This window comes from Elephantulus edwardii, unplaced genomic scaffold (assembly GCF_000299155.1).
Source record: "Elephantulus edwardii isolate Elephantulus edwardi_28Jun2011 unplaced genomic scaffold, EleEdw1.0 scaffold00131, whole genome shotgun sequence".
NCBI classification, from domain to species: Eukaryota; Metazoa; Chordata; class Mammalia; order Macroscelidea; family Macroscelididae; genus Elephantulus; species Elephantulus edwardii.
This window is the reverse complement of record NW_006399881.1, coordinates 5,679,009-5,693,297: the sequence shown is the minus strand read 5'-3', so window position 1 is coordinate 5,693,297 and position 14,289 is coordinate 5,679,009. Positions and strand designations below refer to the sequence as shown.

At 43.0% G+C, this 14,289-nt stretch overlaps 1 protein-coding gene across 1 annotated transcript in view; it reads left to right on the top strand.

Annotated features, from left to right (window-relative positions):
* Nucleotides 1–14,289, top strand: part of TMEM255A (transmembrane protein 255A) — an 81,318-nt gene that overhangs the window by 7,525 nt on the left and 59,504 nt on the right. Inside the window, exon 2 of the mRNA XM_006893788.1 lies at nucleotides 500–642. Coding sequence (XP_006893850.1) covers nucleotides 500–642 — 143 coding nt within the window. The remainder of the gene's footprint in view (nucleotides 1–499; nucleotides 643–14,289) is intronic.

Below are 14,289 nucleotides of genomic sequence, written 5' to 3'. Positions count from 1 at the left end.
ACCCCCGCCCTCTTGGATCCTCATGCTTATTCTACAATAATGGTCTTACACAATATTTCTCCTTATGGGACTGAGTTCACTTAGCATAATGCTCTCCAGTCCCTTCCAAGGTAGGTAGCAATTTACAAAATTATTGTTCCTGCATGTTATGTAGTATTCCAGTGTGTGAATGTATCATAATTTCTCAATCCATTTGATTGTGCTTGGACATTTGGGCTGTTTCCATGTTCTTGTGATGGTGAATAACGCTGCTGTGGACACTGGTGTACAAGCTTCTGTTTGTGCCTCAGTTCTCATTCTCTCGGGGTATATTCCAAGCAGTGGAATACTGGGTCATATGGAATTTCTCGGTTCAGCTTTCTGAGGAAATGCAAACTGTCTTCCAGAGTGGTTGTACCATTGTACAACCCCACGTCTGGTGAATTTTGGGCTGTCCTTCAAGTCTTCATCCCCTTTCCCAGATGGAATGAGTGGTCTCCATTTCTCTGTGTGCTTTCAGGAGCCTTCAATCGGAGGAAACGAAACTCCATTTATGTCACTGTGACCCTGCTTATCGTGTCCGTGTTGATTCTCACGGTGGGCCTTGCTGCGACTACCAGGACCCAGAATGTGACGGTTGGAGGCTATTACCCTGGAGTTATTGTAAGTATAGAAGCTATACGTAGGTAGGTCTCACTGGCTTGCTGGCTGCAGAGGTTGATGCTCCACTGTGATGGGTTGCCGTTCTATTTGTGTTTTTTATTGTTTTGCTCTGTTTTTTTTTTCTTTCTGTCTCTCTCTGTTTATGGGGCCCTAGTTAAAAGAGGTGTGAATTAAGAATCCATCCCTAACTCAAGCCATCTCACGATTTTGGGTCTTGGTTTCTGGTTTAAGAGATGCTCCCCACTTCTTGTTGTTAGGTGCCTCAGAGTTGAGGATGACTCATAGCAACTCTATGAATTACTTATTTCAGTCTTGTCCTGTGTCCTCATCTTCATCTCTGATACACTCGAGCCTGGCATTACAGTCTCTATGTCAATCCATCTTGTTAAGGGACTTCCCTTGCTCCACTGACATTCCACCTGTCCGAGCATTATTTCCTTTTCCAAGGACTGGACCCTCTTAACATGCCCAAAGTATGTGAGTATGTGAGTATGTGAGTATGTGAGACAGAGCTAACAACATTCATATTAGGTTGAGACCTTGCCCCTTACCCCTCTCTCCACGCCCTCCCCCCACCCCGCATCTGCTTTTCTACAGACAATAGAAATCGCCTGATGTTATAAGACACTTGACAGGCCTTGTAGCCTTGATCAGTAGAGACTGTGCACTCCTATCAGAAAAAAAATATGTGGACTCATAAAATGCATTGACTGAAGTTTTATGAATGTGTATAAAATGCTTGAGCCTATGTGTTTTATACATGTTCATAAAATCTACAGAAGAGAGAAGTTAGATTAAAATGAAACCGTTTTTTTCCTCTGTCTTCACACTAAAATTTCAAGGAATAGTAGTGGCTGCAAACTTCTAGTCCAATGTATGAGACATTTTTAAGAAAATATTTTGACTGACTTCTTATCAGTCCATCGTTGGATGGTGGTGGTGTTTTTTTATCTGGAGTCCACAAGGTGGCTGACAGAAAGCTTACGCTGGGAGCAGAAATGGCAAGCCTGCCATTTGCCTGTTACTCTCTTGTGCTTATGGCATTGTTATTGTTGTCGTTGTGTTCTTTGGAGTTGTAACCAATCCAAAGCTGACCCTCCATTGGGTTTTCAGAGGCAGTTAATTACAGGGGTGGAGATTGCCCATCCTTTTTCCACTGAGCTACCTTTGGGATTGCAGTGCAGCTTCTTACCACTGGACCACCAGAGTTCCCTGGTTGCTTCAGGAGAATCTTCCCAGATCATCTGGACATATTACTGGGACTAGTTTTGTTGTTGTTGTTGTTGTTGTTGTGTGCTGTTGAGACACCTGCAACCCTATGTACAGCAGCTCTAAACCTTGCCCTGTCCTGAGCCAGTCTCATGGATATTGACACACCTACTCCCATTGCCCCAGTTACTGTATCAATCCATTTCATCCTAGGTCTTCCTCTCCTGTGCTGTCCCTCCAATCTTCCGAGCATAATGTCCTTCTCCAAGGACCTGTCTCTCCTGGCCACATGCCCAAAATATGTGAGACAGAGCTTCAAAATCTTGGCCTCCACAGAGAGACTTGGTTTCACCCTCTCCAAAACAGACCTATTTGTTTTCTTGGTAGTCCATAGTATGTTCAAGACTCTTTTCCAGCACCACAGTTCAAAGGTATCTATTCTTCTTCTGTCATCCTTAGTCATTGTCCAGCCCTCTGAAGCATAACAAGTAATTGAGAAGACCATGGGCTGGATTAGGCACACCTTACTCTCCAGACTGACATCATTGCTTTTCAGTACTCTGGAGAGGTCCCTGATGGCAGATTTTTCCAATCAAATTAATCTTTTTATTTCCTGACTCCTGGTGCCAAGAGTGTTGATTGTGGAGTCAAGCAAGCTTCAATATTTAACAACCTCAATCTCTTCTCCATCTAATATGGTTCTGCCAATTGGACCAGTAATGAGAGTCTTTGTCTTCTTGAAGTTGAGCTTCAATCCATATCGAAGACTACAGTCCTTGACCTTCTGGCACAAGCATTTTAGGTCCTCTTCAGTTTCAGCAAGCAAGGTATTATCATCTGCATAAGATAGGTTGTTGATGAGTCTTCCTCCAATCCTGATGCCACATTCCTCCTCATAGAACCTAGCCTCCTGGATGATCTGTTCTGCATAGAGATTGAAGAGGTATGGGGACAAGATGCATCTGTGACACACTCCTTTCCTGATTTTGAACTATGCAGTGTTTCTTGCTGTTCTGAGGACTGCTTCCTGCTCCAAGTATAGGCTTCACATAAGCACACTCAAATGTTCTAGGATTCCAATTTTTCTCAAGGTTAGCCACAATTTGTTTTGATCCACACAGTCAAATACCTTTGCATAGTCAATGCAAATAATAAAGAAGGGAAGGAAGGAAGGAAGGAAGGAAGGAAGGAAGGAAGGAAGGAAGGAAGGAAGGAAGGAAGGAAGGAAGGAAGATTTCAAAGGGCAGCTCAGGAAGATAAGGCAAAGTATTATAATGAAATGTGCAAAGAGTGGGAGTCTGAAAATCAAAAGGGCCAAACTTGCTCAGCATTTTTTAAGCTAAAGGAACTAAAGAACAAATTCAAACCGTGAGTTGCAATCCTTAAGGATGCTATGAGCAGAATATCGAATGATTCAGGAAGCATTAAAAGAAGATGGAAGGAGTCACTGTATCACAAATAATTGGCTGACACAGAAGAATTTCAAGAAACGACATATGATCAAGAGGCAATGGTGATGAAGGAGGAAGTTCAAGCTGTTGTGAAGGACTTGGCAAAAAATAAAGCCTGAGGAATTGATGGAATACCAATTGACATATTTCAACAAACATGCTGCCCTGGATGTGCTTACCAAGTTGTGCCAAGAAATCTGGAGGACAACTACCTGGCCAAGTGACTGAAAGAAATGCATATTTATTCCCATTCCCAAAAAAAGTATGGAAATTATCAAACAATATTACTAATATCACATGTGAGCAGAATCTTGCTGAAGATTATCCAGAAACAACTTGAACAGTACATTGACAGAGAACTACCAGAAATACAAGCTGGGTTTAGAAGAGGTCGTGGCACTAGAGACATTATAGTCAATGTCAGATGGATCTTGTCAGAAAGAAAAGAGCACCAGAGGCACTAGTTTAGTTAAGGAAATTTTGATGGCTTAGTGGTAAGGAGTTGCACTGCCAACTCAAAGGCATATGGTTCAAACCCAGCACCTGCCCCTTGGAAGAAAGGTTGGCAGTCTCCTCCCATGTGATTTATTGCCTCTGAAAACCCACTGAAGGGTCAACTGTGAGTCAGTTCCAACTTGAGGGCACATAACAAGAAGTTTAGTTAAAACAGAACAGTCCAATCTAGGCACAAGGCTACACTTGGATTTAGGTCTTGGAACTTGGCCTCCTCCCTCTGCCTAGTGTTCTCATACCAGGGATGGTGCTTGCTGTGCCATTTACAGAATATTCTTCAAAGTTTGTTCTGATAATTTTAGATAAACAATAAACAGGAAGCCAGAGTTCTATTGGTTCCTCCTCAGACTCCCCACTGACCTCTTCACATCTAAATCCTCCTTTGGTCTGTTTGCACTGTGGTTGAATCCCAAGGCCTAAATCCCCTGGTTGGATCAGAGGTTTAGACTTCAGTGAAATAGCCCAGCAGTTGTAACTGACAGAGAGCAGGAAATTTAGAATGATTGTTAATATCTTTTAGAACAGTGGAGAAGTCTGATGTCTTTGGGATTAGTGGGGAGGGACTGGTTTTATTCTGTTTTCACTGGAAAGGTGGATATTGTAGAGGGGAGCAATGGGAGGGGAAGGGATGGACTTTTTTGACAAGCCAGCAATATGAATGACGAAGCCTGTTGTCAGTTTCCTAGGTCACTGATTCCACAGCTAGAGGCTGGCAGGGACTGCTCAAGGCCTCCTCCATCCCCCACTAAGGGGTACAGCTGCTTAGGGGAGCTCTTCTCTAGCCCTTGGGTCAGCAGACCTTCCATCAGCCTAGGGCAGGTGTCCCTCAGACACCATTCGGTGCCCTTTGTTAAATATGTGCTATGAGAACTCACCCAGTCCACTTCCTGTGGTGAGGGTTTAAAAAAACCAACAGAAAACCAAACCCAAAAAAATCAGTTCTCAGCAGAATTGAGGTTTATTTTTAAACACAAGAAAGAGAGGGGGAGGGAGGGAGGGAGAGAGGAAGGGAAGATTGCGTCTTTGGTGGCTTGGAGGGGCAATTTCTAGGGTCTGTGTGACTCTGCGTGCTTCAAATAGCTGCATTTAGTCCAGTGTTTCTGACTGATGAGAAAACGCTCAAGCCAAGATTTCAGCCTCTCTTTGGGGGAGGGGAAGGTATTTTCCATGTAATTTAAAAGAGAGAACCCATGGCTAGGGATCTTTTCTGTAGAATATCTGCCTCTGGGTGGCCAGGCTGGAATACATTTAACAAAGGAAAGAGGGCACATGATTGTTGTTATTAGAGTACCTGATGTTCAGCTGGCACTCCAAGTGGTGCTGTGGGAACAGGCGACTCTCTCTGTCTCTCTCTGTCTCTGTCTCTCTCTCTCTCTCCTTCTCTCTCTCTGTGTGTGTGTATCTCACTAGAAGCTAATGTGCAAATATTGATAGACGAGCCAGTCCTAATAGATAGTGTACCTTGTGATCCAGCCTTTTCCAATCGGCTTTTATAATTCCTGTAGGTTGTTTCTTTAAAATGAGCTTGAAGTATACGAAGTAAGGAGTGGAGAATGCAGACTGGAAAAAGGAAAACTCCACTGGATATGATAGATCCGATCATGTCATAACAAATACAATTACAACTCATGCATCTGAGATAGTAGACGCCTGGAAATTCACATTTGTGTGGGAATGGGGTACTGTCACGAATCAAATAGTCTGGCTAGGAGGGAGTTACTGTATAAACTCTCAAGACAGTGGCCTCCCCATCTTGGCTTGCGTGAAAATGCCTGGCGAACCTGTGCAAATGCAGAGCTCTGGGCCCTGTCCTCACACACTCTGATTCAACATGTCTGAGAGGGATCCGGAAATCTAGTTGTTCCTTTTCTGAGTTAATTTTTGATTAAGAAAAATGAATCCAAATGTGGTATCTGCATTTTAATAAGCAACCCAGGGGAGTCTAACTTGGTTATCAGCTAGAAAACAAAACCCTAATAAAGTCTGCTTAGCAGGAAAACTATTTTGAGAGTCTCTTAGCATATAAACTGCCCTTGTAGAGAGTGGTGGAAAAAAAAATCAAGTTCTAGGGCTTTTTTGGATATTAACAATCTGTGACATTTGAATGTTCCAAACAGACAAATTACGGAGCCCTTATTAGCTTAAAGAAGATTCACTAAACAATTCATTTTAATATTGAAATCTTGGGTGTTTTAAAATAGAATTCCATTTGTCTAATTCTAAGTCATGTGGGAAGTCCCTGGGCGGGGCAACTGATTTTTACTCGCTGTTAGGGACCTCTCCAAAGTACTGAAGAGCAATGGTGTCTCCCTGGAGACTAGGGTGCGTCTGATACAGGTCATGGTCTTTGCAATCACTTGTTATGTGTCAGAGAGTTGGACAATGACCAAGGAGGATAGAAGGAGAATTGATGCCTTTGAGCTATGGTGCTGGAGAAGAGTATTGAGAGTACCATGGACTGCTAGGAAAACAAACAGATTCATCTTGGAGAGGGTTAAACTGGGTGGCTCCTTGGAGGCAAGGATTCTGAGGCTCTGTCTGACATATTTTGGTCATGTTGTAAGGAGAGACCAGTCCTTGGAAAGGGACATCATGCTTGGGAGGGTGGAGGGACAGCGCGGGAGGGGAAGACCCTCTATGAGGTGGATTGATTCAGTGACTCAGGTAATCGGGATGGGAGTGTCAAAGACAGTGTGATTGGCACAGGACAGAGCAGATTAATTAGGGCTGTTGTACATAGGGTCATTATGAGTCACAAGTGACTCAACGGCACATAACAACAACAACAACAACAACAACAGGGGGAGCTCTAGTGATCTAGTGGGTAAGGAGCTGCACTGCCACCCCAAAGGCAAATGGTTCAAATCCACTACCTGCTCCAGAGGGAGGATGATGATGGGCAGTTTTCTCCCCATGTGTGATTTACAGCCCCTGAAAACTCTCTAGAAAGGCAGCTATGAGTGAGTACCAACTTGACAGCAATGTTGTGGTTATTAAACTGAAGGGTGGTGGTTCCAGTCCACCCAGTGACATCACGGAAGTAAGGCCTGGCAATCTGCTCCTGTAAAGAGCACAGCTAAGAAAATCCTATGACGCACAGTTTTACTCTGGATCGACTTGATGTCAAAAGGTTTGATTTTTTTTTGGTTTTTTTTTTTTTTTTTCCTAGAAGTGAGGTTTTGGGTTTTTTTCCAGTTGTGTAAAACTTTTCTGAGCCTTGCGCAGTGGGATGCGTTCTAATAAAGTGTCAGCTACTCTGTTTGAGCTGGAATGTGTTTTATCACCATAAGAGGCATATATATACATACATTCATCTTTAAGGGAGCTCTGGTGGCCTAGTCCATAGGGAGCTGTGCTGCTAACTCAAAGGTGGCGCCTCTCTGGTGGTTCAAATCCCCCAGCAGCCCTGCAGGAAAAAGATGTATATTCTCCTCCGGTGCTATTTACCTCTGAAAGCCCGCTAGAGGGTCAACTTTGAGTTGATTCCTACTCAACAGCAATGTTAGGGTTTTAAAAAAAATTTGTACAGGCTGAATTGTTAAAATTTTTAAAAAGAATGAAAACTGACACACTAATATGGCATTATTACAAGCCTCAAATACTCAGTTCACATTCAATGTCAGAAGAGTCATCTAACTCCAAAGACATGAAAAACAAGATCCTTTGACTGAAGACCCTGCAAAAGGCAGCTGGGAGAACTTGCTCCTTCTCAGGACTCCTCCTCTTTAACTTAGATCACGGTAGTAGAATGAAATGTGTTTCCCAAGCAACCCACCAGGTGGAGTTGGCCCCTCGTTCAGTAGGGAAAGCATCTCATTCTTGCGCTGGTCTCATTTTTTTGTACTATTGGAACCACGCCAGTGTAGATTTTCCTTCACGAAAGACACTAGGAGTTTAGGCCCAGCTTTCCTGGCTTGAGAGGGGGGCATGTCAGTTAAATCCTCTCAGACGCTGGTGACCTAGTGGATAGGGAGCTGCGTTGCCAACCCAAAGGCAGACAAGCAGTTCAAATCCACCAGCTGCTCCTTGGGACGAAGAAGGGCCATCTCCTCCTGTGTGATTTACAACCTGTGAAAACCCACTGGAGGGTCAGCTATGGGTTGGTTTTGAGTGCCCGGAAATGAGTTTTGAGAATTAGAATTAATACAGGACTATTTAGGAGATTACAGGATTATTTAGGAGACTTTTTAGGACAGCAGACATAAAGTCACCCATATCCCAGAAACTTCTACATTACGGTAAAGAATTCACTTCTAAAGACTCTTTTGGAGACGTCTGAAAAGTTTTGGTTAATTGAATGGCCAGGGACTTGGAGGTTTAATAGAAATTGGGCAGAAATGTATTCCTCCTCATTTAAAAATGTTTCTAAAATATGTGTCCATATTCCTGTATGAGTTAAGTCCCTTGTAAAGACTAAGTGAGACTCTCGATTTGCAGAGCTGACTTGGACAATTTCACAAGGTTTTCACCTTTGCTGGCTGCCCGTTGCCTCTTTAGCATGCCAGTGAGAGTTCTGCACAGATGGCCTCAGCTGGTCTCCCATTTGCTCTCCAGTTCCTTTGCTTTTGCCAGAAGTGTCCCTTCTCGAAAACAAGTGAGCAAATCTCAGTGGTACCGTGGTTAAAGTGCTCAGCTACTAACCAAAATATCCATAGTTCAAACCCTCCAGCTTCTCTGTTCCAATACAGTGTTCACTATCTATCCACTCTTTTCCTATTCTCCTCCCAACCCCAATGTCAGTCCTGCTTCAGAACCGTGGGGCTATACAGTATTAGTCCTTTTGAGACTGAGACATTTCACTCAACATAATGTCCTCCAGGGTCATCCATGTTATGTAATATTTTACAAGTTTGTTTTTTCAGTGCTGCATACTCTGTAATTTTCTATCTATTTGTTTGTTGAAGGGCACTTGGGTTGTTTCCATCTCTTTGCTATTGTGAATAACGCAGCAAACATGAGTTTGGATGGCAGTTCTGGTCTCTTTAGGGTAAATTCCTAGCAGTGCAATTACTGGGTCAAATGACATTTCTATTTCCAGCTTTTTGAGAAAGCACCAAACCACCTTCCATAGTGGTTACAGAATTTTACACTCCCACCAACAGTGAATAAGGGTTCCAGTCTCTCCACAAACTCACCAGTACTTGCTGTTTGCTGCTCTGTTGAACTTTGCTATTGTTGCTGGGGAAATCCCTGCTTTTTCAAAGAATGCATGCTGCTGGGTCAGGTGAAAGTGGATACACTCAGGAAAGATATCAGCTCCTGCTCACTTTACATCTATGCATAGAAAAATGTATTTAGCCTGTGGCTCCAAAGTGCACATACATTGGCAGTGTCCGTTTCAAGTCTTCCCCCATCTCAAATTTCAAGAAAGGTGCTACCGTCTGCTTGCACAGAGCTCTGCAGCCTTGGAAACCCTATGGGTAAGTTGGGCTCTCTGTCCTGTAGGGTTGTTATGCATTGAAGTCGGCTAGACGGCAGTGAGTTTGAAGCAGAATGTGGACATTTCTGCTCTGGCAATGTCACTGACATTGTTACTTGTGGCCTTCAGTGTCCTCCCTGCAATCTCTGTTCACCCAAATTCACTGTCACATCCAATGTAAAGACACAGCTGGAATGTTTCTCAACAACTGCGGTCCCAGTTGTATCTGCCATCTTTCAATTCCCTACCACAAGTCCCTGCTCCCAACTTCTTTTTCTTATTGTCATCAAGTCTGAACCACAGCAGACCCTCCTGCAGGTTTTACAAGGAGATTGCTTATCTTTCTCCTTTGGAGCTCCCCCCCCACTCCCGCCCGAGTGGATTCAAACCATTGAAGAGTTGCTAGCTCATAAGTTTTGGTTCATAATCCCTTATCTAACCCTGTGGGCCAGATAAGTTTCAGAATTAACTTTGTTTTATTTTAAAAAAGTGACATAGTACACATGCCATATATTTTCTAACATCCTCAGTGGATCAAATATAAGCAAGCATTGTCATAGTCCTGTGATAGAACATGAATACATTATGGAGGATTAAACAATATAAAATATTCTTTTTAGGGGAGCTCTGGTGACCTAGTGGCAAGGAGCTGCAACTACAATCCCAGAGACGCACGGTTCGAATCCACCAGATGCTCTGCCGGGGAAGGAGGGACAATCTCCTCCTGTACCAGTCAGATCTGATTTGACGGTACACGCACACAAAAATAATTAAAATTTAAAAAAATTCTTTTTAAATTTAATGTGTGTGAGACGTACAAGGTAAGGTTTTGCTACCAGTTGAGTGAGTAAAAAGGCTTTTAGTTTTCCAGTCTTTGTGGAGATCAGAATTATGGAAAGGGATTGCGGACTGGCTTCCTAAGGTATTCAATGAGTTCTCATCATCCATAAAGGCTAGATCTCATCAATTGCATTCCACTCAACTTCCTGGCCTCCAAATCTCAGATTTAGCATAACGCCTACCACAAAGAAGATGTCTTATTCTTATTGTTAAATATCAAGGACTGTAGTCTTCTATATGGATTGAAGTTCAACATCAAGAAGACAAACATTCTCACCACTGGGCCAATTGACAGCACCATAATAGATGGAGAAGAGATTGAGGTTGTTAACAATTTCAGCTTGCTCAGCTCCATAATCAACATTCTTAACAACAGCAGTCAGCAAAACAGATGAATTGCACTGGTAAAATCTGCTGTCAGGCACCTCTCCAGAGTACTGAGAAGCAAAGGTGTCAGTCTAGAGACTAAGATGCTCTGGATTCATGCTATAGTCTTCTCAGTTACTTGCTAGGCATTAGAGAACTGGACCATGACTAAGGATGACAGAAGAAGAATCAATGCCTTTGAGTTGTAGTGCTGGAGAAGAGTATTGAATATACCACAGACCACCAAGAGAACAACAGATTTGTCTTTGAAAGGGTGAAAACAAGTTTCTCCTTGGAGGCTAGGATTTTGAAGCTCCATCTCACATACCTTGGACACATGGGCAGGAGGGACCAGTCCTTGGTGAAGGACATCATGCTGGGAAGTGTGGAACGACAGCACAGGAGAGGAAGACCCTGGATGAGATGAATTGATATAGTAGCAGGGCAGTGGGGGTTGGTGTGTCAGAAATAGTGAGACTGGCTCAGGCAGGGCAGGCTTCAGAGCTAGTATACTTTGGGTTGCTATGGGTTGCAGGTGTTGCTATGTGCCATCGAGTCAGAACTGTCCCAGAGATGAACCTCCAGCAGGTTTTCAGAGATAGTCCATTGTATGAGAGGAGAGTGTCCATCTTTCTCTCGTGTAGTAGCAGGTGGATTTGAATCTTGTGCCTTTGATATTGTAGCGCAGCTTTTCACTCCTAGGCCACCAAAGCTCGAGATATAGTTTGGTATGGTATGGTATGGTATGGTATGGTATGGTATGGTATGGTATGGTATGGTACAGTAATAGTTGTTGTGTGCCATCAGATCAGAACCTACCTAGAGCTGACCCTCTAGTAAGTTTTTAGGGCCAGTTAATCATCACACTATCCTGCCGTTGAGTTGCTTGCAACTCATATCAACCCTATGTACAACAGCCTTAAACCCTGCTCTATCTTGTGCCAATCTTATTGTCTCCAACACACCTACCCCATTACACCAGTGATGGAATAAATCCATCTCATGGAGAGTCTTCCTCTCCTGCGCTGTCCCTCCACCCTTGCAAGCATGATGTCCCTCTCCAAGGACTGATCCTGCCTTTCAGCATGTCCAAAGCATGTCAGACAAAGCTTCAGAATCCTTGCCTCCAAGGAGCAGCCTAGCTTCACCCTCTCTAGGACAAACTTGTTTGTTCTCCTAGTATATTCAGTAATCTTCTCTAGGACCACAGCTCAAAGGCATCAACTCTCCTTTCATCCTTAGCCATTGTCCAGCTCTCTGATGCATAGCAAGTAATTGCGAAGACCATGGCCTGGATCAGGCACACCTTAGTCTCCAGACTGATGTTGTTGCTCTTCAGTACTTTGGAGAGGTCTCTGACAGCAGACTTTCCCAGTGCAGTTCATCTTTTAATTTCCTAGCTGCTGGTACCAAGAATATTTATTGTAGAGCCAAGTAAACTGAAGCTGTCAGCAATCTCAGTCTCTTCATCAGCTATCATTATGCTGTCAATCGGCCCAGTGGTGAGAATCTCTGGTTTCTTGATGTTGAGCTTCAATCCATATTGAAGGCTGCAGTCCTTGACCTTCTGCAGTAAGCACTTCAGGTCCTCCTCAGTTTCAGCAAGCAGAGTTGTGTCATGTGCATAACACAGATTGTTGATCACTCTACCTCCAATCCTGATGCCACACTTCTCATACAGCCCAGCCTCCCAGATAATCTGTTTCACATATACATTGAAAAGATATGGAGATAGGACACATCCTTGATGCACACCCTTCCCAATTTTGAACCATGCAGTGTTTCCTTGCTCTGTTCTGACAACTGCCTCCTGGTCCAAGTACAGGTTTCACATAAGCATGATCAAGTGTTCTGGGATTCCCATTCTTCTCAGAGTCAGCCACAGTTTGTTGTGATCCACACAATCAAATGCCTTTGCATAGGCAATGAAACACAGATAGACAATCCTCTGGTACTCTGCTTTCAAACAAGATCCACCTGACAGCTGTAATATCCCTAGTGCCATGGCCTCTTCTAAATTGAGCCTGCGTTTCAGGCAGTTCTCTGTTGATGTGCTGTTCCAGCCATTTTTGGATAATCTTCAGCAGAATCTTGCTTGCTTGTGATATCAAATATACTGTTTGATAATTTTCACACTCTGTCAGATAGCCTTTCTTTGGAATGGGAACAAATATAGATCTCTTCCAGTCAGTAGGCCAGATGGTTGTCCTCCAGATTTCTTGGCACAACTTTGTGAGCACATCCAGGGCAGCATCTGTTTGTTGAAGTATGTCAGTTGGTATGTCTTCAATTCCTGGGACCTTGTTTTATGCCAATTCTTTCAGAGCAGCTTGAACTTCTTCCTTTATCACCACAGGCTCTTGCTCATATGTTGTTTCATGAAATTCTTCTGTGTCCACCAATTCCTTTTTATACAATGACTCTGTATACTCTTTCCATCATCATTTAATGCTTCCTGGATCATCTAATAGTCGGCACAAAGTAATAGTAATAATATAGTGAGCTCTGGTGGCTTAGCGGTGAGGAGTTGTGCTGCCAACCCAAAGAGATGTGGTTCAAATCCACCCGCTGCTCCTTGGGACAAAGATGATGTGATTTACAGCCTCAGAAACACTGCTGGAGGGTTAGCTAGGGGTCGGTTCTGACTCGATGGTATACAGTGACAGTGACAATCCATAAGGAGTTGTACTGCCAACCCAAAAGCAGCTACTCTCACAGTTCTAATCCACCAGCTGCTCCACATGAGTAAAATAGACAATCTCCTATCATGCAATTTACAGCCTTAGAAATCTACTAGAGGATCAGTTATGAGTAAGTGATAGGTGATTGGTCCCAACTGCAAAAGAGTTCTTGAATCTGACTTTGATTTTCTAAATATTTGTCTTTTTCTTCTACAAGTGTTAGGTGTTATGGAGTTGACTACAACTCATCGTGACCTTCTGAATAACAGATCTAAACCTTGCCCTATCCTGTGCCATCCTCAAGATCTCTGACAAGCTTGAGCCCATTGGTATAGCCACTGTGTCAGTTAATCTAGTTGAGGGTCTTCCTCTCTTTCTTTGACTTAATCCAACGTTCCCACAATGATTTTTTTTTCCCTCAAGGACTGACCCCTCCTGCACAGGGAAGTGAGAGCAAAGCAAACTGGTTATTTGTTCAGGAAATGGGAAATCAAGATGGGGGTCCAAAGGTCTGAAAGTTATAAACAAAGATCTCAGCTTCTTGAGAAGTCAGGAGGGCAAACAGCTAAGAGTGAAAGTGCTTCTTTACTTACAATACTATTCAAATGTGGTGTTCTTGTCAAATGCCAGTGCTATTATTATCTATATTATTATTATCTACATTATCTACACCCCTTGTTAACCTTCTGTCGGGTGTACAAATTCATTAATAAATATAAGTTCCCTTTCAGGAAAAATCAGTCTATCTATCTATCTATCTATCCCTTGAACTTCTTCCTTCATCATCACAGGCTCTTGCTCATACGTTGTTTCATGAAATTCTTCTGTGTCAGCCAATTTCTTTTGGTACACTGACTCTGTATATTCTTTCCATCTTCTTTTACTACTTCCCGGATCATTTAATATTCTACCCAAAGCATCCTTAAGTATTGCAACTCAAGGCTTGAATTTGTTCTTCAGTTCCTTGAGCTTAAGAAATGCTGAAGAAATTGATTTTCTGGCTCCAGCTCTTTGCACATTTCATTGTAATACTTTGCTTTGTCTTCCCACGTTGTCCTTTGAGAACAAACAGGGGTTTTGATATATATCCCCACCAGCCACTCTGTGGGAGAAAGATTGAGCAATCTGCTTTTTTAGATGTTGTTGTTGTTGTTGTGTGCCGTTGAAT